Here is a 27270-nt window from a genome sequence, read left to right as displayed (position 1 = left end):
GGACCTTGTTTCTATCACCAGTCACATCCACAACTGGGTATTGTTTTTGCTTTGGCTCCATCCCTTCATTCTTTCTGGAGTTATTTCTCCACTGATCTCCAGTAGTGTATTGGGCACTTACCGACCTGGGGAGTTCCTCTTTCAGTATCCTGTCATTTTGCCTTTTCATACTGTTCATGGGGTTCTCAAGGCAAGACTACTGAAGTGGTTTGCCATTCCCTTCTCCAGTGGACCACATTCTGTCAGTATGCTAATCTGTTCTGTTTCCTTGGTTGGTGTGTTTCCCAAGTCTACCACCACTCCTTCTGTGCCTGCCATCCACAGACCTCCACTGTCTCTTCTATCTTCATGCCAGGATCCAGCACCTACTTTCTCCAGAAGACTTAGAAAATCACAAAACCATGTAGGGGAGGGAGGGTATTACAAAGCCATGGATCTAGTCTTCACTGTGCTGCCCAAAATCCTCTTTCATATTCTCCCAATTCTTTCACCAAACCTTCTCTTCTCTCATTAGCCCAAGGTACCCAATTCCCTTTCTGAAAATAATACCTCCTTTTACTTGACTCAGAACCTGTTAAGTGGTCTTGAAGATCAATGGAAATTCAGAACATCACATAAACATTGCATTCCAGTTATTCAGTGATATGTAACTATTCCCAAACTTAGTGGTTTAAAATGGCAATGTTTATTTTGCTTGTGAATCTGTCATTTGGGCAAAGTTTGGTAGAGCATCTTATTTCTGTTCCAGTTGGTATCAGATGTGATGATTCAAAACTTGAAGGACTGGAATTATCTGAAAGCTCACTTAGTCACATGCCTAGAGGTTGATGTCAGCAGGCAACTGATGCCTCACCTGGGATGGTGGCCAATACACCTACACGCGGCCTCTGTGTGGCTTAGCCAGATTCCAGGGGGTGAGCACGGTATAGCCTCCAGAGCCTGCATTCTTAATCCCTGCATTATGCTACCTCTCAGCCATGATTGTGTTGCTTCTGAATTCGATAGCACACAAACTACAACATCTTAAATAACCATTGACCTGGCCCATGTTGGTTGCCTTTAGCGACAGGGAGCTTATTACCACATCAGGTAGCTTGTTCTATGTATTTTTGGTGTTCCAGTGGCTGGGAGCCCTTCCTTCCATGAAGTTGTAGTCTTTTATCTGGTGACTTCTGTTCATTAGCTCCTGGCTTAGTCTTGGGACCTCAGAGAAGAAGCATCTTTTACACACCAGGCATTCCACTAAGTGGAGGGAACGAAAAGTCCTCCATGAATTTTTTTCTGCTGAATGTTTTTCCCTTCATCTTGGATCCTTAGGGCTCCTCAGATCCCAATGAGTCTCACCTGGGATAAGCTCAAGGTTGTTAGCACCTCTCTTAAAACACAGAGCCCATGAATGGGCACAATTCTCCCTTATTTTTTTGAAGCCTTTAAAAATGTTTTTTATTTAAGACTGAAATCCTGTACAGATTCTCTTAGAGAATTCTCTAATTCTCTAAATTCTCTCTTAGAAAGAATATGAGGAATATTTAAAAATATAAAGAAAAAAATCACAGTGCCTTTATCTATGAACAGACATTATAAAACCTTGGCTTATTTCTCCCCAGTAATTTAAAAAATATTTATTTATTTAAGTATAATTGACCTACAACACTGTCAACAACAACAACTGACCTACAATGTCAGTTCCAGGTATACAACACAATGATTCATTGTTTTCATACATTACAATGATCTCTGCAAGTCTGATTGCCATCTGTCACTATACAAATTTATTATAATATTACTGACTATGTAATGTGAACTTTGTACCTCTTTAATTTCCCTCACCTATTTCACTCATCCCTCCACTGCCCTCCCCTTTGGCAACCACTTGTTTGCTCTCTATATCCTTGAGTCTGTTTCTATTTGTTATGTTTGTTCATTTATTTTGATTTTATATTCTCTGTTTGACTTATTTTACCTAGCATAATACTCTTGCTGCTGCTGCTGCTTAAGTCGCTTCAGTCGTGTCTGACTCTGTGCGACCCCATAGACGGCAGCCCATCAGGCTCCCCCACCCGTGGGATTCTCCACACAAGAACACTGGAGTGGGTTGCCATTTCCTTCTCCAATGCATGAAAGTGAAAAGTGAAAGTGAAGTCGCTCAGTCATGTCTGACTCTTAGCGACCCCATGGACTGCAGCCTACCAGGCTCCTCTGTAATGAACATAGGGGTGCATATAACTTTTCAAATTAGTGTTTATTTTCTTTGGATAAATACCCAGGAATGGAATTGCTGGATCATGTGGTAGTTCTATTTTTAATTTTTTGGGAAACCCCCATCCTGTTTTGTGGCTGTACCAATTTGCATTCCCATGAATAGTGCGTGAAGGTTCCCTTTTCTCCATATCCTTGCCAACACTTGTTATTTGCTGTCTTTTTGATGATAGCCTCTCCCAGGTGTGAGGTGACACCTCACTGTGGTTTTTTTTTGGTTATGCCATCATAGTTTTCTTTTTTTTTTTTAATTTAATTTAATTTTTTAACTTTACAATGTTGTATTGGTTTTGCCAAATATCAACATGAATCCACCACAGGTATACATGTGTTCCCCATCCTGAACCCTCCTCCCACCTCCCTCCCTGTACCATCCCTCTGGGTTGTCTCACTGTGGTTTTGACTTTCATCTCCCTGATGATTAGTGATGTTGAATATCTTTTCATGTGTCTGCTGACCATGTCTTCTTTGGAAAAATGTCTCTTCAGGTCCTATTCACATTTTAAAATTTTGATTTATTTTTTATTGAAGGATAATTGCTTTACAGAATTTTGTTGTTTTCTGTCAAACCTCAATGCACATTTGTTTTTTGATGTTGAGTTGTATGAGTTCTTTGCCTATTTGGGATATTAACCCCCTATCAGATATAGGGTTTGCAAATATTTTCTATTTTGTAGGCAATCCTCCCTTGTTTGTACATCATAGCATATTATGCCATCATATTATGCCATGGTAATTAATCACATACCTTCTGTTCATTGCTTCTGTTGCCATCTAGTGGGTCACTTAACCACAGGATGTAATTCAGCTATTCACATATTAATGCCTGGTTTTCCCAATTTTATAAGACTCAGGATCATGTAATGAACTTCTTTGACTTTGCAATAGCATCTAGTATATTGAAGGTAATTAAATACCCAGATCCTAGGTGTTATTTCCAATTATGACACTTGGTGTCTGTGTAAATGCACATGTTACTTCTCAGTCTCAGCTTGCTCATCTATTAAAAAATAATACCTGTTTGCCTTGTTTCATAAGAATTTTCAGCAAAGGTTCAAATGGGGCAACCTTAATGAAGGCACTATTTAAACAACAAAGGACAATAATAGGTGATGGATATTATTGCCTTTAGTATAGACTCAAAAGCAAAACCCCAATTCAAGGTGAACACATTCAGGCAAAGGGACTCATGGACTTAACCCCTAACTCACTGCCTGGCAATAAAAATGGGAGAGAAAAAACATCTATGACCAAAATTATAAATAGCTGTTATTTCATTCCAAACATGAGATTAAAATTTGTGGAAAGAAGAGAAGTGGGAAAATGACAAGAACTTGAAGGTGTTCTGCGTATTTGTGATTACTTTCCAAAGTGAGGTCATTTCATAGCTGGCAAGATTTTAGTGCTTTTGGTAGTAATGCAAGACTAGAAAAGAGGAGGGGGGTAAATACCATAGCTATCAGGATCTGTGCATGCAGGAGTGGGAGAAAGCATTTCATTGGGAAAGGAAGAAAGACATTTGAAAGGCAGAATTGCTACAAAAGATTGACTGGTGAGTGAGGTACCCTCAGTCATTCTCAGTCACCAAAGCCACATGTTCTGGAATTTTTTTTGGTACTCTTTCCTCGTCTCTCTCTTCACCCATGGTCAATTATTTCCATTTCTCTTCTGTGGGCTTCTGTGGGGCCTTCTGTGTGTTCTGGCCTGTGTCCCCAGTTCCAGTATCTCCCCACTCAGCTGTCATGCTAGATGAAGTCCAACTTGCACACTGTCCCACACCCACTGCTCAGGAAGTACCAGCACCAACCCCTCAGCCTGGCTCTCAGGGCTCTCTGGTGCCATGCCTCATGATTCTCAGCCCAGTGTTCTCCCAAGAATAAATCTCCCCATCAGTCAGGCTGGCAACCCATTCACTTTGAGTCCTTCGAACTTGACGCTCATTTCCACTTTTGCACACCTGCTCACGCCATCCCTTCCAGCCCAATATCTTTTCTGCATTTTCCCCAGCCCATATCAGTCTATTCTTCACACTGAGCTAAAATGCTACCTTTTCTGTAGGGCTTTTTTCTCTGGCAACTGAAGCCCCCAAAGACCTCTCCTGCTTATTTCATCATGTCTTTACAATGTCATTTTATGTTATCCCCACCTTGCCTTATGGCACTCCACCAAGACCATAATGCCCACCAGGTCACTTGTGCTTCTTTATATTCTGTGCTCAAACAGTATTTATGAAAGATATTAAAATATCTAAGCAGAAATGGGAAAAAATCCTGCCTGAAATATCTTTTCTTTCTTTTTTAACGTAGGGTTGGGTCTTGGTTGCGGCACGTGGGGTCTTCATTCTGTCATATAAGATCTTCTGCTGCGGCACAAGGACTCTGGTTGCAGTGCGTGGGCACTGCAGCGTGCAGGCTCTGGTCGCAGCGCGTGGGCACTGCAGTGTGCAGCCTTGGCAGGTGCAGGTACACGAGCTTAGTCACTCTGCGGCACGTGGGGTCTTAGTTCCCTGACCAGGGATCAAACCCGAGTCCCCTGCATCGCAAGGTATATTCTTAACCACTGGACCACCGGAGAAGCTCCAAAATGCCTTTTCAAGAGAAAAAGTTAGTTTGGGGGCACGATGTAAAAAGTGGGAGGTGTAATTTCTGAGACATACCTCTTGAGACTGTTGGAAAGTTCCCAGCTGAGCCATGAATCCTGTGACAGGCTGACTACTGGACACAGTGTGAAACCTCCCATGATTAAGTGATTACCAGAAACTGAAACGCTGGAGGTGAGGACAAAGACTCATGAGTCCACAGATTTTCATATGACCCTTCTCAAATCTCCTTTGTATCTACTGTTTCCTTCAAAGTGCTAACCAAGATATTCCTAGCACAGAAGACACAGTGCCTAAAAGACACCCAAAAGATTTGCTTGATATATAAAAGCTGAGCCCTTTTAGAAAAACGGTTCATGAAGGTTGATGGTTCCTTGGTAAAATGTTGGCAAATGCGTGTACTCTGGGGCCAGGGATTACTGGGGAATTTTGTAGTTGTCACAAGTGATCTGTGATTTCCTGTGCACATCAACATTGTCCAAAGAAGGAAAAAATTAACATGTCTTGTATCTTCAAGGTGTTTTGCCTATTTGTGATTACTCTCCAAAGATGGGTCATTTCACAGTTGGCAAGGCTTTAGTGTTTGGATGTCTGGTGGTTAGGACTTGGTGCTTTCTCTGCTGGGGCTCAGGTTTAATCCCTGGTCAGGGAACTAAGATCCTGCAAGCTGCATGACATGGCCAAAAGAACAAAAACAAAAAAAAAAACAACAAAGAAGAAAAAGAAGAAGAAAAGAGAAGGGGTGAATACTATTGTTATCAGGGTCTTTGCAGGGCAGGAGTAGAAGAAAGGATTTCAGTGGAAAAGGAAGAAAGACACTTGAAAGGCAGAATTCCTACAAAAGATAGATTGGTGAGTGAAGTAACCCCAGTCATTCCCAGTCACCCAGGTCATACCTTCTAGAATCTTGTGTTTCAGTATTTTCAGAATTAATGGATACTAAAAAACAGTTTCTAGCCTATAGAGTTCCTGAAAATATTCAAAGTTGAAAGAAACTCCTTGGGAAACATTGTCATGGAATTTGTAGTAAAGGCTGAATGAGACATTGACTATCTTTGCTCATCTGGTTAGGGTTTGTGAGTAAAAGAATACAAATACTAGCTACCATCTATTTGATGTTGCTTTGTGCCAATTCTATGCTAAGTGCTGTAATACAGGTACAGTATTATTTCATCATCATCCCATTAACTTAGGATCCCTCTGAAAGGGAAGTATTATTATCTCCATTTTATTGATGAGGAAATTGAGATTGGGAAAGGCCAAGCAATTTTCCCAATGTTACATCATAGAAGGAAGGGAGACAGAAGCAGGGTTTGATGGCAGGCCTGTCTTAGTCACAGGGCTGTGCTCCTAACCATTACATACTGGACAGAGCAAAAGTCATCAGAAGCAAGCAAGGTCCCCAAGAATTCACAGAAAGCTTCAGGGAGGACACTGGGTTTTCCACAGGAGGTAAGATGGGGATACCAGTTCTCCTATCTGCATACTGAGAATAAAGACTGTCTGGGAATGTGGAAGGGTTTGGAGGCAGCAGTCATCTATTACCAAACCACCCAGTATTAAAGGCCTCCCTGTAGACCAGATACAGTCTGAGGAGAAAGTACTGAGGTTGAAGCTCATTTGGAAGCCTCCTCATAGATTCTTCTCTTTGTGACAGGACAGGTGGCTTTTCTGGTGACAACATATGTGGTCACTGTGGTTCAGAAAAACACCAACACTTGTACTTTATTGCTGAAGCTTCCCATGACCTAGAGAAAAATCCTATTCAGCCCCATTTTCCTTCCTTTCTCAGAGATCAATGAGACATGTTGGTGATTAAGTACAACTTTTTCAGTTCGTGCACAACCTATTTTTTTGATTCCTGCGTGCTTGATTTTTAACTCCCCTTGCAGAGAGAGCTTCCACTAGATGACCAAATGCTCACCAGGGGAAATTAGACCTGAAGGCAGAGTGAAACCTTTCCTCCTCTTGTTTTCTTTTGCTTGTTTCTTTCCTCACAGCGTCTCCCTGTCTTGTAGTCATCAGCTAAAGACACACTCCTCCCCCTGATGCTGACCAAGCCTGTCCACTCCTGGCTGAGAGAACGGTGGAGTGAGCCTTTTCCACACTTACAAGCCACACTCATGAGCCACGTGGATTTCTTGTGGAGCTGGCCAACATTTAGGGCACTTATTTAGCATTCAAACCTATCGCAACGACTAGACTCAAGAAGTCAAACGATTCCACCTCTCTGTCCAGGCCCCACGTGCCCCTTTAATACTTTTTACTGAATCAGAGCCAAAGAACTAAGCCAGGTGGCCATTCCAAAGTGCTCTAGTACCTTCAAAGCATACCTGGCTAGTGCTTTAAAATACTTGTCTAGGAAGCCAATATCCTCCTTTAACCCAGTGGTGCCAGTTTGTGCCCACTGTGGGCAGCAGCAGTGTGATACAAGAACAGGAATCATGTGTGACTGTTCCCCTTATATTGCTGCAGGTCTTCCTGGAAATAGGTAAGGGATATATTTTGAATGAAAATATTCTTCTGTAGGTAATTTGCCATAAAATGATATAAATATTCATAGAACAGAAGTCTGTGTTAAAAGAACATATCTGTGGCAACACATATTTTAAGTAAACTGTTTTGTGTGTAGGTAGGTGAGTGTATGTGTTTTTATCAGATATGTATACATACACTCCTCATATATATATATATATATATGACATAAATAATCTCATTTAATCCCAATAAAAACCTAAGGGGGAAAAAAACTGAAACGTGAGGCCAAAGAAATTAAGTAATTTACCCAAGGACTTACAGCGAGTGAAAATATCTTTTTGAATCCCAAATTAACATTTCCATCCAAAATTGATGTTCTTTCACTTCCATGAACAGCCCTTGACTGTGCCTGAGCCAAATAAGTCATTTGTCCAGATTTGTATTTCACAAGTCTGTCTTTCCAAAAACCAAATTGCTGTGCAGCACGGGGAGCCCAGCCTGGTGCTCTGTGATGACCTGGAGGGATGGGAGGGGGGAGGCAGGCGAGGGAGGGAGGGGTGTATGTATAATTATGGCTGATTTGCACTGCTGTATGGCAGAAATCAACACAACATTGTAAAAATTTTTAATAAATATATATATATATTTAAATTAAAAAATAGAAAAAAAAATGCAAAAAAAAAAAAAAATCAAACTGTAGGAAAAAAAGATCTCCAAATCTACAAATACCTCTCATTGAGATTTGGTATTCACTTTTCTTCATCCATTCCTCTCTGTTCATGTACATTTAAAAATTCTAAGTGCCATGCGTGCTGCCTGGTGTAGGAGGGATGCAAAAAACCAGACGCAGGGCCTCTCAAAGCTCACAGAGCAGTAGGAGATTTAGGAGCTGGGAACTGCTAAGAATCATGAAAACTGTATGAAGTTTTATGTTACAAGCTTGTTACTCATGAATGGTGTAAGTGTTTATGCCTAGGGAAAGTGCACATGGGGATGTAGTTTTGTAAACCTTACTAACTAGATTATAGAAATTTTGACATTGAAGTCTCCTCAGATTTTTGAATTACTTGATTAATACCCCCAATTATTGAGCCGCCTGACATTAAATCTGAGATATATTAATATATCATATGAGCGTATAACAGATTGATCTCATGAAGAACCTGACTATGATAATATAAGATCAAAATTTATCTTCTGATATTGCCAGAAATAAAATGATTTTTACACTATTGCCTCAACCAATTTTGCCAGGGGGTAGGATGTGGAAGAGAAAAGGAACACAGTCTTGCATGTAGGACTTAGATTTCTATTAGCCAATCCTCTTGTAAACAAGTAATATCAGACAGCAGGCTTAGACCCTCAACAATCTCTCCATCTGTGCTTTCCTGGTGAGAATATTTTGTCTTTGTAGAATGTGGTTCAGGACACCTTCGGAGCAGAGTCACAAACTAGTGGGCCATGGTTGAAGACTGCCTTTAAATAGGATTGACTCAAAGATGTGCTTTGTTTGGCCCACATGGTGATTTTTAGAAATTGCTGCCAGTATTTAAAAATAGAAAAATTACACATAGAAATCTGGATTTCTGATCATTCTTGCAAAACTGTAATATTTGCTGAAGCTTTACCTCATTCCTGCTTAGACACAGTGGAGATGGTCTGAGTGGCAAACGAGATGCCCCCTAAGACATGGTGTACACTGCCCACTTCCTTCCTAACTCCACCAGGCCCATTTCACTCAGATATCTTACCTGTCTGGTTTCAATAAGCTCTGGGGATATTGAGTACCATCTTAAATCCTAGGAAGATAAACCCACTTAGATTTTGGGGCTTGTAACTTTCTGGCCCCACAGACACTATGGTGTTAGCAAACCTGGCCTGAGACGCAAGACAGCCTCCCATTTCCTGGAGGAATCATCTGTGGCCATCTTCAAATGAAGGACTAACTATGGGTAAAACTTTATCTAAGTAGGTTAAGTAATAGGAAGACCAAAAAACACAGTCCTATTCTTGAGAAGAAAGGCATTTTGGGGGCTTGTCAGAGTGTCTCCTCTCCCTGTAAGCATTCTGTCTTTTGTCCCTGGAGAGGAAGAAGAATAAATCCCCACCTGTCAGGACTCTGGTCTCGGCAAACCTTGGTGCTCCAGCCTGTGCTGTAGGTGTCTGTTACCAGAAGAAGTCCCACATCCTACTCCATCTGTCTATATATTAATATACCTATTTATTTTATGTGACTTTGTCTATTGGAACATGCAATAATAATAGTAAAACAACAGAAACAAATACTGCTTATTGAGTATAATAGCATATATTAGCCCATTAATTCTCGCGAGGACCCAATGAGTCCAGCTCCTCTTATTGTCTCCGCTTTACATATAAGGAAACAAAGATTAGAGAGGTTAAGAGGTCAAGAGAATTTCTCACATTCACAGAGGCAGCAAGCAATAAGGTCCAGGTTTGATTGTACTTAATTTTGGCCACTGGATGGGTGAATGAGCAAGCATTTACAGCATGTAGACAATGGACAAAGTGTCTCAGTTCTATTACTTCCGTAATAGAAGCACCAATACTTTGGCCACCTGATGCGAAGAACTGACTCATTGGAAAAGACCCTGATGCTGGGAAAGATTGAAGGTCAAAGGAGAAGGAGGGCAGCAGAGGATGAGATGGTTAGATAGCATCACTGACTCAATGGACATGAGTTTGAGCAAACTCTGGGAGATAATGAAGGACAGGGAAGCCTGGCATGCTACAGTCCATGGGGTTGCAAAGAGTTGGACATAACTTAGTGACTGAACAACATTCCTCCCAATATTAAATCCCCATTTAAAAAGTGAAAAACTGGATGACTTAACAAAAAATCCTATTGCTAACAAGTGGCGGAATCTGAATCTGGAGACAACTTCTCTGCTTCCCAGTCCTGTGTTTCTCCTGTGACAACTGCTGCTATCTCGTTGGGGTTACTTGGTTTCTTTATTAGGACAGAATGCCTCTTTATGCACGGCTTTCCAGTTGGTTAGATTTCCAATTGGAAAATAAAACTTTCTCACTCATAACAAAAATAGTCACAAAGAACTTACACTGAAATCTGGACATTCTGGTTAAAAATAAAGTATTGGGTGGCGTGTAACCTGAGATAATATCAGAACACAATCAATCACCTCTAAGAACCAGTTGTACTTCAAAAGAGATGATATTAAGACAGGCTCATAAAAAGAGAGGAATCTGAGATTTGAGAACCAAGTGAATGGGCAAATGGCCAATCTTACAGCTCTCTAAGTAGAAGAGTACCCAGAACCAACACAGATCTCAGAAATGAGAGGTGGCTAAACTCCACTATTTCCACTAAGCTGAAAAGAATAGTGACCTCCTTTTCTGATCTGCACCCAGTCGCTCATTCCCTCAGCTCACCCTAAATAATGCCAGAATAGGGGTCAGAATAAGAAACTAATGGATAATTTGTTAAGGTGTGTGTGTGTTCATATCAGGATAAGGGGCTGAGTGTGATGGGTATGGATGGGAGGTTGCTGAAGACAATTCTCACTTCATTCAGAGTCAAGTATATTTCAGGTCACTCTCAATCTGGAAGATCCTTGAAGATGGAAGGGTTTAGAGCCCTGATTTGTTTCTTAGTTTCATTCCAGAGCTTGCAGTTCCTAACGTATGTTCCATGGATCATCAGTTCCATGAGACGCTCCTCACAAAATGGGGGTTCTCACCAAGTTAGTCTGGGGACAGCTGTATATTCTAGTCCCTCTTAGAGATTTACAGTGAAGGTTAAAGGCTCCAATAATTCCTACAGTTGCGAAAACTGCTTAGCTTGGTTTCCAAAGTGTATTTGGGAAGGACAGCATTTTCTTTCATGTAGTTCTTACGTGCATTTTACAGAACTGGTGTTCTTCAGAACAGTTTGAGCAACTCCCTAAATCACTTGGAAGAGATAAATTCCGCTGAGTGAGCTCTTTTATGGGGAGCAGAGAAATGAAGAAAGTATTCATGAACATGTAGAAAATTTTCAGTTATAAAGGGCATATGATAAAATATGAGAATTAGTGTCCTTCTCACTCCAGATTTCATATTTTATTCTCTACAGGTAACTAACAACAATATTTTCTGGTGTATCCTGTTAAACGTGTGTACATTTTATATAAATGGGAATATTTTCTACCTGCTTTTTCATTTTAAAAGCTTAGTGAGTCTTTCTATATCAGCATATGAATATTGGCCTCATTATCTTTAACAGCTGCTTAAGAGTCCATTACAGCAGTACACTCCAATTTCTTTAAACTACCTGTTGATAGAGGCATAGGATTTAGGGGGAGGTTTCCTGGAAAGAAAGAGATTAAGCCATGTAGACTTATTCTAGGATGAGGACTAAGCCCTCAGGTCCTTTTTGGTCTTGACTGACTGTCCTGGTTGTGTAGCTTAGAGTGTATCAGCTATCAAGATGGCTAGGGGGTGGGGTGCACATTCTGGCATATTTACTTTTAAAGCATTTGCTTTGCTTTGCAGGGTCAGTGAACATAGCAGTCCTAACTTAGACATGAAATAAACTGCCCACTAGATGCATAAAGTGACTACTGGGTGCTTTTACATCCTGATTGATTCTATGGATTGTGATCTCATTTCTATGAGGCTTCCCTCCCTCATAGTCCTCATATTATGAGTCCTCTGCATCACAAGGCTGATAAATAAGGAGGAGCCAGCTTCTGCTTTCATCCCACATTCTCCTTTCTTGTCAAGTAATGAGAACATGTTGCAACAAACTTTGTCACTAAAAACTAAGCAGCTATACTTCTGGAGAGTAAAAAACGAAAATACTTCCCTTTCAAAAGTAATGAAAATAGCAAGTTTTCTGGGACAAAATTAAAACTCAGGGATCACAGAGTTTATTTTTTGAAAGAATCAAATGTGGTTTTATGAGTCTGCAGCCCTTAGATCAGTGACTCAGAACAGACTTTTCTCCCCAGGTCCTTTGGAACTCTGGAATTTCCCAAGTTAGTCTGGCCCTTCATGTTCACTGCTGATAAGGGGAAGACTGCAGGGAAGTCCTTCTTCAGCTGATACTGACTCAGAGTCTAAGGATTTGAAGAGATTCAGCCTCATTTGGAGAAAGCATAGGGTTTCCCCCTGACCTGCCTCTTGAGATATATGTATGCAGGTCAGGAAGCAACAGTTAAAACTGGACATGGAACAACAGACTGGTTCCAAATAGGAAAAGGAGTTCATCAAGGCTGTATATTGTCACCCTTCTTATTTAACTTATATGCCGAGTACATCATGAGAAACGTTGGGCTGGATGAAGCACAAGCTGTAATCAAGATTGCCAGGGGAAATAATAATAATCTCAGATATGCAGATGATACCACCCTTATGGCAGAAAGCAAAGAACTAAAGAGCCTCTTGATGAAAGTCAAAGAGGAGAATGAAAAAGTTGGCTTCAAACTCAACATTCAGAAAACTAAGATCATGGTATCTGGTCCCATCATTCATGGCAAATAGATGGGGAAACAACGGAAACAGTGACAGACTTTATTTTGGGGGGCTTCAAAATCACTGCAGATGGTGACTGCAGCCATGAAATTAAAAGATGCTTACTACTTGGAAGAAAAGCTTTGACCAACCTAGACAGCATATTAAAAAGCAGAGACATTACTTTGTCAACAAAGGTCCATCTATTCAAAGCTATGGTTTTTCCAGTGGTCATGTATGGATGTGAGAGTTGGACTAGAAAGAAAGCTGAGCACTGAAGAATTGATGCTTTTGAACTGTGGTGTTGGAGAAGACTTTTGAGAGTCCCTTGGACTGCAAGGAGATCCAATCAGTCCATCCTAAAGGAAATTAGTCCTGAATATTCATTGGAAGGACTGATGATGAAGCTGAAACTCCAATACTTTGGCCACATAATGTGAAGAACTGACTTATTTGAAAAGACCCTGATTCTGGGCAAGATTGAAGACAGGAGGAAAAGGGGACAACAGAGAATGAGGTGGTTGGATGGCATCACCGACTCAATGGACATGAATTTGAGTAAACTCTGGGAGTTGGTGATGGACAGGGAGGCCTGGTGTGCTGCAGTCCATGGGGTTGCAAAGAGTCGGACACGACTGAGCGACTGAACTGAACTGAACTGAACTGATAGGGTTTCCTAGTCACTCAAGGTCACATATTCCAGGTGGGAGAAAGGGAGTGGAGAGCTCTTCACCACTGCACCTACCCATCAGCCTTCTCCTTTTCAGTTTTCCACCTTATGGTAATCATTTCTGGTTGGTGATATACCTGGGCAACCTAGCAGAAGCAAATGCACACCTGTCCTGGAAGAGCAACGCCATAATTTGGGCCCTAAAGATTTCCCACACTGAAGAATAAACCTTCCTAAAGAGCTTACAATACAAATTCACAAAACACTAAAGGAAATGATCCTTTGTGAATGAAGCAGTGGATAAAATAAGCAGGAGGATTACCAACTCCCAAACTTGAGATGATGGGAATAAAATACCATAAAATACTGTAAATATGTTAGACTTCAGTTAAACAGATTTAAAAAAAAAACACATAAGGAGAGAAAATAAAAACAATTAAGTACAAGAACCAAATGGAATTTCTAGAAATGAAAACATATTAAGGAAACAGAAGACTTAATAAACATATTAAACAGAAGCCTAGATATAACTGAATAGGGAATTAGTGAATCAGCAGATTTGAGAGCACTACACAAAATTCATCATGGAGAGGTTTAGATGGATTTGTCAAAGTGGTTGGGAGAGGTAATGAAAAAAGTGAGAGCATCAAGCATATATACAAGTATAATAGGAATTCTGAAAGAAAAAAATAGAGTCTGGAGGAGAGAAAAGATGATAAAGCTGAGAATTTTCCAGAATTAGTGAAAATTGCAAATCTTAAAATTGAAGATGAACAATGAATCCTGGGCACTACAAAAAAAAAAATAAATTCATTCCTAGTCATATTATAGTAAAGTTTCAGGAGAAAAGGGGAAATTTGTAATAGTAGTCAGAGAAATGCAGATTATTAAGGACAAAAATTAGACCAATAATAGACTTGTCAATAGCAATAATAAAGATACTGAGATGATACCTGCAAATTGCTAAAGAAAACCAATCATCAACCTAAAACTTATCAGCGAATTTATCATTGAAGCTTGAGAGTGAAATAAAGACATAGTCAGACAAACAAAGACTACCTTCCTGAAAAATTTCCTTAAGAAAGCTTTTTTTTTTTTACTGCACAAAGAAGCCAGCATCTGAAAGAAAATAAAGGGTGAATGCAGTAATGATTAACAAATAAATTGGTAATTGATAGTAAATTCAAATAAGTATTCACTATTCAAAACACTAATATTAAGCACAATGAGTAGTATAATATTAGATAATAATGCCATAAGATGGAGTAGTTGATTACAATTAGGCTTTTATAACATTTTTGTGTTGTTCAGAAGGAAAGAGATGTTAATTCATTTTAAAGTTTGTTAGTGCAATAATACATTTTTTTAAATGTAAGGATAAGTACTTAAAGAATAGAAAGAGTAAGCAGAGGAGAAAAGGGAGAAATAAAACTGATGCGAGAATCAACTCAATGCGAGGATGTAAGAAATGTCAAAGCAGAAGCTAAGTGGAAAACATAGAAACCACATTAAAAATTAAAGAACAAAATGCATATATGTGTATAATTGAGTCATTTTGCTGTATAGCAGAGATTAGCGCATTATAAATCAAAATATTTCATTAAAAAATAAATGAAGATTAAAGGGCATCACAGGTACAGCAGAGATTTTTAAAAGCTGGAAGCCAATACTATGAAAAATCATTTCAAAATTACTACTTTCACTATATTAATTTTGAAAATATTAAAAAAAATTTAAAAACTACATTTGCAAACAGAAATGAAGCACAGTTCTCTGGAAAAAATGAATTGCCAAAATAGAATTAATAACAGAAAATCTAAATGAAACATAGCTTTAGAGAAATCTACTTTCAAACATTTCTCTTTCTTTTTCATTTCACATGCTAAGTAATCTTTAATGAACGATAATCCTCATTTTATACAAAGGGTTCCATAAAACAAAAAGTGGGAAAAAATTCCAATATATTTCATGAAGTTAATATGCTGCTGGTAATAAAAGTAGACAGGACAATATAACAATTGAAATTATAGTCCAGATCCTTAATAAAACATTGCAAACTAAATGCTGTGATTAGGTGAGAATTAATCTCAGGAATGTAAGGATGATTTAACACTAAAAATATTTATCAATGTAATTTTCTTTATCAACAGATAAGAACAGAAACCCATATGGTTATCTCAATAGATGCAGAAATGTATTTTTTTTTTAATTCAACAATTGTTCCTAATCAGAGTTTTAGTAAATGAGAAAGAGATAGGAATTTCCTTTCTCACATCAAGAATGTCTACCCAAAACCAACAGCAACTATTGTTTAATGGTAAAATATACGAAGCAGATTTTTAAAAGTTGAGGATAGAACAAGAATGACACAATTATAACTTCTAGTAACATTGAACAAGAGGTTCTGATTATAATAAGAAGAAGAAATTAAATATTTAAGGACTAAAAAGGAAGAAAATTAAAAACTCCCATATTCTCAGAGAAAAAGGTATTATCTATGTCAGTACAGTCCAATAGAATATTTTTCAATGAGTGAAAAGTTCTATTATTGTATCTCTGCTGTCCAATATGGTAGTCAATAGTCATATATGGTTCTTGAGCACATAAAATAGAACTAGGAAGGGTGGAAACTAAATTTCTTATTTTATTTAAGATTAATTTTAATTTAAGTAGCCACATATGGGTAGTGGCACTCAAATTTGACAGCCTTGAACTATATGGAATATCTAAGACAATCTTGGACTTATTTGAATTAATAAGAGAATGACCAAGTTTGCTGAATGCAAAATCAATATATAACACTCAGTATTGTTTCTAAACACTAGTAATAACCAATTAGAAAATATCATTTAAAAGGTACTGTTCACAGCAGTGATCATAACCAGAAGATAGCTAGAACTATATCAAACAAAAATAAATGAATGACTAATACCAAGTAAATTATAAAACTTTGGAAAGAAATATGAAAGCAGACCTATGAATGAAGAATTATTTATGGGTGAGCAGATTCACCATTTCAAAATGTCAGTTCTGTCCAGAATACTGTAAATTCCATGCAATTCCAGTCAAAATCTCTACAGGGTATGTATGTAACTTGATAAACAGATCCTAAAATTCATGTGGAAGACTAAAAGGCTAAAAATAGCTAAGACAGTATTAAAAAAAATAACAAGGAAGAAAAACACCAGATAACAAAAATTATTTAGAAAGCAATTATAACAAAAATATGTGGCAGTGGTATGGGTTTGGACAGAGAGATCAATGGAACTGAATAAAGTCTAGATATACACCACATTTATATGGGAACTGGTATATAATACAGATGGCATTACAACCAGTAGAGATAAGACAGACTAGTCAAAATGGTGCTGGAACAACTTGCGATCCTTCCAAATAAAGAGACACCTACTCTACATTCTACCCCAAAATAAATTCTACACAGGGAACTATACTCAGTATTTTATAAAAATCTATAATGGAAAAGAACCTGAAAAATATATATACCTATATATGTATATGTATGTAACTGAATCACTGTGCTGAAACTAGCACAACTTTGTAAATCAACTATACTTCAATAATTTTTTAAAAATTCTAATAATTTAAGCATCTAAATGTGAAAAGCAAAATATTAAGCTGTAATTAAAACACAAAATATTTTTCATGTCTGGTTTTAATTATCAGTATCCTATAACCAATAAGAAAAAGTAGAAAAACAAAACAAAGAAAAAATATGCGGAGGATCTGAAGAAGCAATTTCCAGAGGCAAAAAATCTCAAAATTCAGTAAACATGAGAAGATCAACTGCACTAGAAATTCATTAAAATTTCTAGTGAACTTTCATTTCCTGTATATCAAATGGACAAAAATAGAAAGTTGAAGCATATCAAGAGTTGACGAGTATATGGAAATGGGAATTCTGATATTACTGCCTATAGTATAAATTTGAAACCACTTTGGAGAGCAATGTTAAAATACACATAAAGGTGAAGATCGACACACCCAAGGCCAAAAAAACCCACTTTTAAAAGAGGAACTCATGTACCCGGAGGCCTGAACAGGATGTCCTTAACAGCAGAGTTGGTAACAGTGACGTGCTGCAAACGTTAACAGTTCATGACGCGAATGGATATACACACTCGCTGTCCGGCACAACAGTTAAAATGAATCACCCACGTCAACATGGCCCCAAATAGATAAATCTCAAAAAATGTCTTCAAGGGAAAAAAATCTCAAATGGTAGAAGGTATAAAAACTATGAAGCCACACATATAAGTTTATGAAACATCCAAAATAGTAACATAGATTGTCATGAGAGGCGATGCTGCTGCTGCTGCTAAGTCGCTTCAGTTGTGTCCGACTGTGCGACCCCATAGACGGCAGCCCATCAGGCGCCACCGTCCCTGGGATTCTCCAGGCAAGAACACTGGAGAGGTTTGCCATTTCCTTCTCCAATGCATGAAAGTGAAAAGTGAAAGTGAAGTCGCTCAGTCGTGTCCGACACTTAGCGACCCCATGGACTGCAGCCTACCAGGCTTCTCCGTCCATGGGATTTTCCAGGCAAGAGTACGTAAAGTGCAAAAGCACGTGCAAGAATGAAGAGAACCCAGAGAGATCTGATTCTAAATCCAGTTCCACCACACATTTGCCTGTAAGCAAGGTGTTCCATATACTAAGCCTTCATTTCCCCACCTGTAAAATAAGAACAGTTTCCTTATCTCACTAGATTTTTCCAGGATTAGAGTGAGTGTTAATGCCCTTCAGCATCCTTTGACTTCATTACATAACTGTATCTGGAGTGAGAGAATCTTCCACCTCAGGCCCCTCTGCATTGGTGTTGAAGGCACAGGGCAAGAACCCACATAAGAGCTCATGGCTGGCTCTTCCACACTTCAGATTTAGAACCTTGGGCTTTCTTAAAGTGACAGAGCACCCACATGCAGAAGTACAGATGCAGGAAAGGCAGAGTACTAGACATACACTGTAAATAAATAAAATAAGCAGATAGCGTTGGCGATGGATCTTCTTTCCCATGTTCTGCTATGGTAGAAAGAGCATTTGATGGAATTCTGTGAGCGAGCCTATGGGTCTCTGTTTCCTCATTGGAAAGACACAGGGATCAGACAACAGAGACAACTTCATCCCAGTGCAAGGGCCTATGGATGAGGATCCTTCCACGGCTCTGGGAAACAAGCCATCCAAGATCAACAGAGGCTCCCGGCCTATTATTGGCCAGCACATTGACAACTCTAGCTCTGTGGGATCCACAGTCCTGGAGGTTGTAGGCCTGGAGTAGGGCGCAGCTTTGCAAAGCTACGAGGTTGAACCAAGCAGAGAGAAGACAGGACAGGGGCATTTCCAGCCAGAGAGGAAGACAGAAGATTTATAAAGTCTCTTAAGGGCCCCTTCCTCTTAGTTCCTTTGTTCTAAGCCACAGATTGGTCTCACAGAGGAGGATCTACAAAATAGAAATATTAGGGGAAGAACAGAGTGCCATGCATGGCCAACATGTTTATTAGAGCCATGAAGAGATGGTTGAACCACCTTAGAGTTCTGATGTTACAGGGGGTTTGAACGTGTTTGTAGGTGGTCATGCCTGGGTGCTCAGTTGCTAAGTCATATCTGACTCTTTGTGACTTCATGGACTGTAGCCCACCAGGCTCCTCTGTCTATCGCATTCTCCAGGCAAGAATACCAGAGTGGACTGCCATTTAAGAAGTCTAAAAACTTCATGCTAATAGATCCTCTATGAAATGTTCATGTCATGGTCATGTCTGTCCTATATAATAATCTTTTGACACAATACTGTCTAATGTATTTTAGGCTATAAAATTAACAAAGTTCTCTTGGATTTCCACATGGAAGGTGTTAATTCTCATTGAATACTGGTATTGGGTTGGCCAAAAATTTTCATTTAAGTTTTTGTGAGATGTAATAGAAAAACCCAGATGAAATTTTTGGCCAACCAAATAGATTAGGAATGACTGAAGTCAAGATATTAAGCCTAGCTCTTATGTTCATGGGCTGGGTGACCTTGGGTGAACCTCTTGATTGTGTTACATCTGTTTTCCCATCTGGCAAAATGGAGTTCATCATGTTTCTCGTTCCCTCCCTTCTTCCCTCCCTCTCCCCCTCCTCTCCATGGAGAGTTATAAAAAATAAGCAACAGCCCAGATAAAAAAACACTCCATGCCTCTTAGAGGAAAAGCAGAGTGGAAACCCAAGGCACAATATGTGTATAAGACAGGACTACTGGGCTCCATGCTGATTCCTAGGACCTATAATTGCATCAGCCTGTGCCTTAGCTTCCCACCAACAAGAAGGGCAAAGGACATCCACCCTTACTCTTACCTCATAGTTGTCCTACCAGTCTCTAGGAACTCCAGATAATGTAGTAGGCCAGGGTTGCCCTAAATTACACCCTGCAAAGTGGCCTTAGTTTAAGAACTGGCTAATTTTAAGAACTTTCCTATTTCACACTGAATGCTAACCCTATATTCTCTAGTTTCAACAGCTTCCTAATATGGACCAGACCTATTCCAAGATCTGAGCACACTTTGTAATAATCATTTGAGAGCCCTATAATTTCTGTAACCAGCCTCTGCACTTTCTATTTCCCTTCAGGGCACAGATCAAAGGTATTACTTTTAGCAAAAGTACTTGCATTATTTCATTTTTAGATAGGCCAAAAGGTAGATGTCTAATGTACAGGCTTGACAGGGTGAGGGAAAAAATGTAAGGTCTTTTCCAATATACAAGTAGATGCCATCCACTCCTAAGTCCAGCCCTGGAAGGATGTCCTTCCAACATAAGGGGAGATATGGCCCCTGGCTGGGTTGTTCACCTTAGCATCTTCAATAGGATGGTCTCTGTATCAAAGAATCCTGGAATGTTTGGAGAGAGTGGAGGGTATACAGAATAGTGAGGAGTGAACATAGATCCTGTGAGAAATGATGAGAGATCTTGGGAAGTTCAGCCTCCTAAAGGAATTATTAATTCAACACACATTGATGGGTTTCTTTTATGTATGGGCAGAGTTCTGTAGTCAATTCTAGGGAAAGGTATGGGCACGATGCCCAGGAGGGGACAAAGCAGCTATTTTTAAATACTACAAAGACTCTCAAGTAAAAGAGCAGAAGGATCAAGGGGAAAGGGAGCTAACATGTAATGAGCTTCATGTGTCAGGAATTTTACATGTAGTGTATATTTAATGCGCAACCTGAAACCCACACGTCATGGGCCCACATGCAGGGGGCTGAGAAGATTGTTCTCTGCCTTTACCTTTACACCAGTCCACCTGAATTGAGTAGTTTTTTTCTTCTTGGTGGCCCAACTAACGATCTGGTCTCATCAGGTGCTCATTAATTAAACACATATGCACACAGTGTTAACTCAAGGCTCCAGTCTATGGAAATATTAAAGCAGAGTCTGATTTACTATCTATCAGGGACACTACCAAAGGAATTCCAGCAATGGGTGGAAGTATGCGGAAAGCGTAGGGGCTATAATTAGAAAGAACCCCAGTTCACTGCAAAACCCACTGGTTTTGGGCAGCTACTTCATCTCTTTGAGCCCTCATTTCTCCAACTGTTTATGAGTGATAAATGTAGGTAAAGAAGCTAACAAACAGTAGATACTTATTACTTACTCCCCATATTTGCAGCTCAGTGCTTCTAAACCTCTTTTCTGTGATAGGAAAGATGCACTGCAACCTGTCTTCCTCACACCAGTAAAGGCAGAAAGGCCTGCCTATCCCAATGTCTGGACTTCCCTGGTGACTCAGCAGTAAAGAATCCTCCTGTAATGTAGACAATGTGGGTTTGATCCCTGGGTTGGGAAGATCCCCTGGAGAAGGAAATGGCAACCTACTCCAGTATTCTTTCTGGGAAAATCCCATGGACAGAGGAGCTTGGTGGGATACAGTCCATGGGTTCACAAGAGTCGGACACTACTTAGCGACTAAACCACCACCACCATCCATCCCAATGTCTAAAAAGCCAAATTAGAGCTAATTTTTTAGCTTATGACTTAATTATTTTAATATACAGAGAATTTTTCATGGAACTTCTCTTCCCTTAAAGCTACCAGTAGCCCTTATCAGTCATTTATACCACAGTGTGAATGAGCTTGAGATGCTTCCCTTAAGAGCACTTTTCAAGATTGGGTTGAAGATGGCATCAGACTCCCAGTGTCTGGGTGAAAATTATCTTTACAAATAAAGTGAGTCCTTCATATACACGCTGCCATTTTTTAGTGCTCCCTTTGCTCCATGCCTTATCAACATGCAAACTTTTTACTAGAGAAAGTAAGGCAAAATGTACATTTTCTAATAAAGCAGAAATAATTACTTTGGATAAGCTTTGAGCAAGACCATGTAGATTTATTAAAAACCAAAATTTTAATTTACATGTATATTGAAAAAACATATTTTTGCAGAATTTTCTTGTTTATACATCCCCACAAGCCTCAACAAAATTGAATATTATAATCAGAAAGATTTCATCAGGGTTCATTTTAGAACAGTATAAATAGAAATCGAACATTTCAGGAAATGATTGGCTTTAGCTGGAAGATACAAAATTTAATTTTTCAGCATACAGTTGTCAAGATATTATTTCTGTAGCTCCCACCTTGAATTGTAGGGGAAGACACATTACTATTTGCATAAGCAGAATAGTGAATGGCTAAAAGCCGCTTTCATTTACTCAGTTAGACAGGATGAGATTATGAAATAGATTCTTATGAAGAAATAAAGAGGGTTTTAACTTTTTCTGGTTACAAAATACACAGATGTTTAGCTCACTTCCTCCTCTATTTTATTTGCAGAGCACTTAGAATTGTAACTGAATTTACTTCACTTCTCTGTTTCACAGGTCACCCTGAGGATAAAGTTAGGCTGGGATAACCACCACTCTTCCCTTTGGGACCAAATTGTCAAGGAACATGACCACAGGATTTCTGACTCCCTGAGGGCAATTTTTCAGTAAAGAGTGACTAGAATCAGAAGAATCTTGGACTTTTATTTTCTCTCTCTTTTCCTTCCAACGCCCTTCTCCCCAACACTGCCCCCATCTAACTAAGTCACGTAGATGAGAGGGGAGGATGGTCAAGAGGGAGTGTAAGAAATTGTCCTAATACCTTGAAGATACTTGAATGAATCATGTACAAAGAGGTTTTCAGAAACCAGAAAACATATTGCTCTGTCTCATTTTACACTAATTCAATTTTTTGAGTCCATATTTATTTCTTAGTCTTGGATTAGTCTCCTGAAATGTTATGTATTTACACAAATCAAAGGACTTTAAAAAATGAGGTATAATTAGCATATAGCAATATGATAGTTCAGGTGTACAATATACTAATTCAATATTTGTTTATATAGTAAAATGAGCATCACAATAAATCTAACTAATGACTATCTGCATACATAGTTATACATTTTTTTCTTGTGATGAGAACTTTTAAAATATAATCTTAGCAATTTTCATATATGTAATATAATACTATTAACTATAGTCACCATGATGCATATCACCCAAGAACTTTTAATGTACAAAGTTTATGGATAATCCTCTATAATCTTAAAAATGAAATTATTCATAAATGGAGTAGGGAATCTTTGAGCAGATTTTTGTTGTTTTAAAGCAAGTTAAAATCAGTAGCAACTATTCACGAAAATAATCACACATTTAACTTTTTCTCACTAATGGTTTGAGGCCAGCTAAAAATTCAAGATACAGAGAATGATGGAACATGCAACAGGATGAAAACCTAGAGCCCATGTCACTTAAGTAAACTTTCCAGACTTTTATTAATAGCTATGCAAATCTTCAGGCAAAATCCTCTAAATTTTCTTAGAATACATCCTTCCTTTATATCTGACAATTTTTTATAACTGTCTAATTGAAACTCTTTAGAGATTAGTTTGAGTTAAATAAAGGTGGAGAATAATATAAAACTACAGCTGGACCATTGCACAGTACACTATTTCTACCTAATAAATTAGTGCATATTTTAATTTAGTAAAAATCAAGTGATCTGACAACACAATCTTTGCCAGCACTTGTGATAACAAGCTGTCTCTTGGCATCCATATTTATTGATTATTGATAAATCAGCTTAACATTTTTGGGGAAATAAGCAGAGTATAAATCAGTTAAGCAAAGGGAAAAATTTTCTAACAGCTAACTTTAGTCACAAAGTCATTTTAGAGCCTGAGTAAATCTGTAAAATGAAGAAAGTACTTCATGCCCCTCTTCCTCTCTCATCCACTTTCGTGGCTAAATGGAGTGAATAAGCAGAAACCTAAAATGTTGGCCACTGAGTAGCCAAACAGCCTGGAAGTAACTTGCTGATTGCTGAAAGAAGTGAGTCTAATGATGAACTCAAAACAAAGATAATTTTTATCATCAGCTAGGTTACAAGTGAGGCATCCTTGGTTCAAAATTCAGGAAATCAGAAAATACTCACAATCATTATAAATGTACCCAAGAACTCGGAGAGCGTTTCCTTGGCTAAAGTGTTCTTCAAGACCAATCTCTGCTTCAAGCTTTTTTTCTTTTGTTCCATCTCAGGCTGCATCTTGGGGCTTCTTCAAAGACCACTCGTTTCACCAACACCTGCTTCTGCTGATCCCTACTTCACTGGCACATAAAAGTTTTTAACAACTGCTCACAGGTTCCTGGTGATGTCTGATTCAGTTATCCAGTCCCAATTAGAACCCGGGGTTTACTCCTCTGGTGGTGAAGTCGTCATTCCGTGGTTGCTGCTGTTTATTTGAAATGGCGAGGTAGAACCTGAAATCCTGAAAACAACCCTTTTTGTGCCTGATGGATTAATCATTACCTTTCTTTTCATGGTACTTTTTTTCTCTGTTGTTTTTTTTTTTTTTCTTCAAGAGATGAGAAAAGAGATGTATTGGTTGCGTCGTTGCCAAACCACAGCGATGGGCTGCAGTCCAGGAGAGATTTACATGTTGCACAATTGCAAGCTTCTGACTTTTTTTTTTCTATTTAGAAATGGTTGGTTGAAGTGTAGCTTGGAATTGTCAAATCAGGCACATATACATCCAGTGTAAACATTCTTCTCTGAAGGCACTTTCATGCACATTATAGAACATGAATAAAATATAGATGTGTCGTTCTGCAAAATTAATCATGCTTTTTTTCTTCCAATAACATTTCAGTGATTTAATTACAGCTCCCTGATGATGTTGAGACCACTGCATTTGTTCCAGAGAAGAAGAAATTACCATGTCTGTGCTCAGTGTCTCAGTCACTCTTTGTGACCCCATGGACTGTAACCCACCAGGCTCCTCTGTCCATGGGATTATCCCAGGAAGAACACCAGAGCGGGTTGCCATTTCCTTCTCCAGGGCCTCTTCTTGACCCAGGGATCCAACCTGCATCTCCTAGCAGGCAGATTCTTTACCACTGAGCCACCTGGGAAGACCTGAAGAAATTAACATACAGAGAGACAATTGCAAGTTTCACATGGCAAGTCTGTAGAACAGAATGGGATCTCCCGTTTGGATCCTATAGCTGGGATTCATTTACCCAAGATAGCTTGGAATCAAGAATCAGGATGATGGATAAACGAACGTCTTAAGACGCATTCTAGTTCGAAAACCAAGTTGCTGTCTTTCATTTACCATGAAATACTTAGGCAAAATCTATAGTAAGTAAACAACAATAGCTTGAAAGTCTATACTGCTTAGAGATCACTGAGTTAGAAAGAGCTCAACCTGAGTATATGTCATCCCAATTAAACAAGAAAGGGAGTAAAGATACCTAAACAAGGCTCCTGGGTTATATTTTTTAAGTTTGATGAATAACATCCCGGCAGACAGCAAACTGTGTTCGAGACGAGCTTCTCATCACATCAAACGTTCAAGTCTTGTTTTTCAAAACTAGTTTGAAGAAGTAGAATCCAGTGGTTGTTTCTGAATCCCAAAACAGTCCCATGGAATTTGTACCCAGGCTGTGTGCTTCTTCCCAACTCTCCCACAGAGAAGCCAGCTCTGTTTCAGGCCCTCCCCTATCTTTGCAGGAGGCCCACAGTTATTCCCAGTTAAGGAGGCAGATTGGAAGAGAAGGAAGGGCCTGGAGAAAAGAGCTGCAGATATTTCAAGGACAGAAGACATACCTAGTGTAAAATTGAAGTCAAGAGTTTAGGTCTAAAGAGATTATAACTTGCCTGAGAATATGCCATTGCCAAAACAGTAATCAAGTATTTGACTAACTCCTGGTTAAATTATGGATACTATTGTCTAGAAGAGTTATTTATGACTGCACTAAGTACCCAAGTACCAGTGGATGGACCAGAGAAACAGGACTTTATTGTTGTGTTTACAACTGATACCACACAAGGGTGTTCTCTGCTTTCCACTCCCTCACCTAACAAACATTTATGGCACACTCATTGTGTGCTGTGCCAAGCACTGTACTTAACACAAGCACGTGGGGTTCTTGCCCCTTAAAGAGCTCAGAGTCTCATGAGGGAAGCAAGCATGAGTGAAATAATCATATACACAGAAATGTGAAATCACAGCAGAGATGTATGCTATGGAGGTAGAGGATATATTTCTATGAGCAAATATAAGCAGGGAATTTCACCTTGCTGGAGATCTCTGATAGCTTCTCTAAGGATATCATGTCTGAGCTGAGATCAGAAGGAAGGAAAGAGGTTAATCACATGAAGTGGGGAATGTCTTGGGGGGTGAGGATGGGAACGGTATAATGTGTAGCCAAGAATGAGAGAAATGACTGGCTCCCAGAGGCAGCAAAGGAGTACAGAGCAAAATGAGCCTAATTCAGGGGACAGACCATACTGAGCCTTGTAAATCATGTTCAAGATAAGAGCAATAATAAGTCACTGAAGTGGTTTAAGCAGAAACAGGACACCATTAGATTTGAGTATTAAAAAAAAATTATTTGTTATTTTTGGCGGGACTCGGTTTTCAGTGCTACGTTTGGGCTTTCTCTAGTTGTGGCGAGTGGGGACTCTGTTGAGGTGTGGGGTCTTCTCTTTCTGTGGAGCACGGGCTCTAGGCACGTAGGCTCAGTAGTTGCAGCTTGCGGGCTCTAGAATGCAGGCTTAATAGTTGTGGTGCCTGGGCTTAGTTGCTTCACGGCATGTGGAATCTTCCTGGGCCAGGGATCAAACCCATGTCTCCTGCACTGGCAGGCAGATTCTTAACCAGTGAACCACCAGGGAAGCCCCCGGATTTGAGTTTTAAAAAGATCATCTTAGCTGTGAGGTGGAGAGGGTATTGGAGAGGGCCTAAAAGTGGATATATGTAGACATTGGGGGATATTACAGAATGCCAGGACTAGGTGGTAGCTTTCACAATGGACAGAAATAGAAGAGTTCTATATATCTTAAAATTGGAAGGGCTTTATGGATTGGATATGAAGGATGAGGAAAAGGAACTCAAGTTTAATGGCTATATTCCTGGCTTGTTGGGGAAAGAGGGGCTAAGCACCCAGAGAGGAAATGTTGGAAGAGGACCAGGGCTGCAAGGGAAGGTCGTGAATTCTGCTTGTGCAGGTTGAGCCTCAGGGACTCTCTAGTGCTTCTGAGAGGAGATGTCAAGTAGGAAATGGTCTGTATTCTGAAGAAAGGTCTATGTGCTGATCGAGGTGATAACTGAAGCCTTGAATAAAGATGAGGTTACAGGCTTCCCAGGTGTCACAGTGGTAAAGAATCCCCTGCTAATGCAGGTTTGATCTCTGAATGGGAAAGATTTTCTGCAGAAGGAAATGTCTATTCACTCCAGTACTCTTGCCTGGAG

General features: G+C 39.3%; 1 protein-coding gene across 1 annotated transcript in view; it reads right to left on the bottom strand.

Annotated features, from left to right (window-relative positions):
* AQP9 (aquaporin 9) overlaps positions 1–24304 on the bottom strand; it is a 50647-nt gene extending 26343 nt beyond the window's left edge. The window contains exon 1 of the mRNA XM_010836814.1: positions 23949–24304. Within this exon, the coding sequence (XP_010835116.1) occupies positions 23949–24059 (111 nt within the window). The 5' untranslated portion in view covers positions 24060–24304. The remainder of the gene's footprint in view (positions 1–23948) is intronic.
* Between the last annotated feature and the right edge of the window lie 2966 nt (positions 24305–27270).

Source organism: Bison bison, unplaced genomic scaffold (assembly GCF_000754665.1).
Source record: "Bison bison bison isolate TAMUID 2011002044 unplaced genomic scaffold, Bison_UMD1.0 scf7180017864066, whole genome shotgun sequence".
NCBI lineage: Eukaryota > Metazoa > Chordata > Mammalia > Artiodactyla > Bovidae > Bison > Bison bison.
This window is presented reverse-complemented; position numbering and strand designations above follow the sequence as displayed.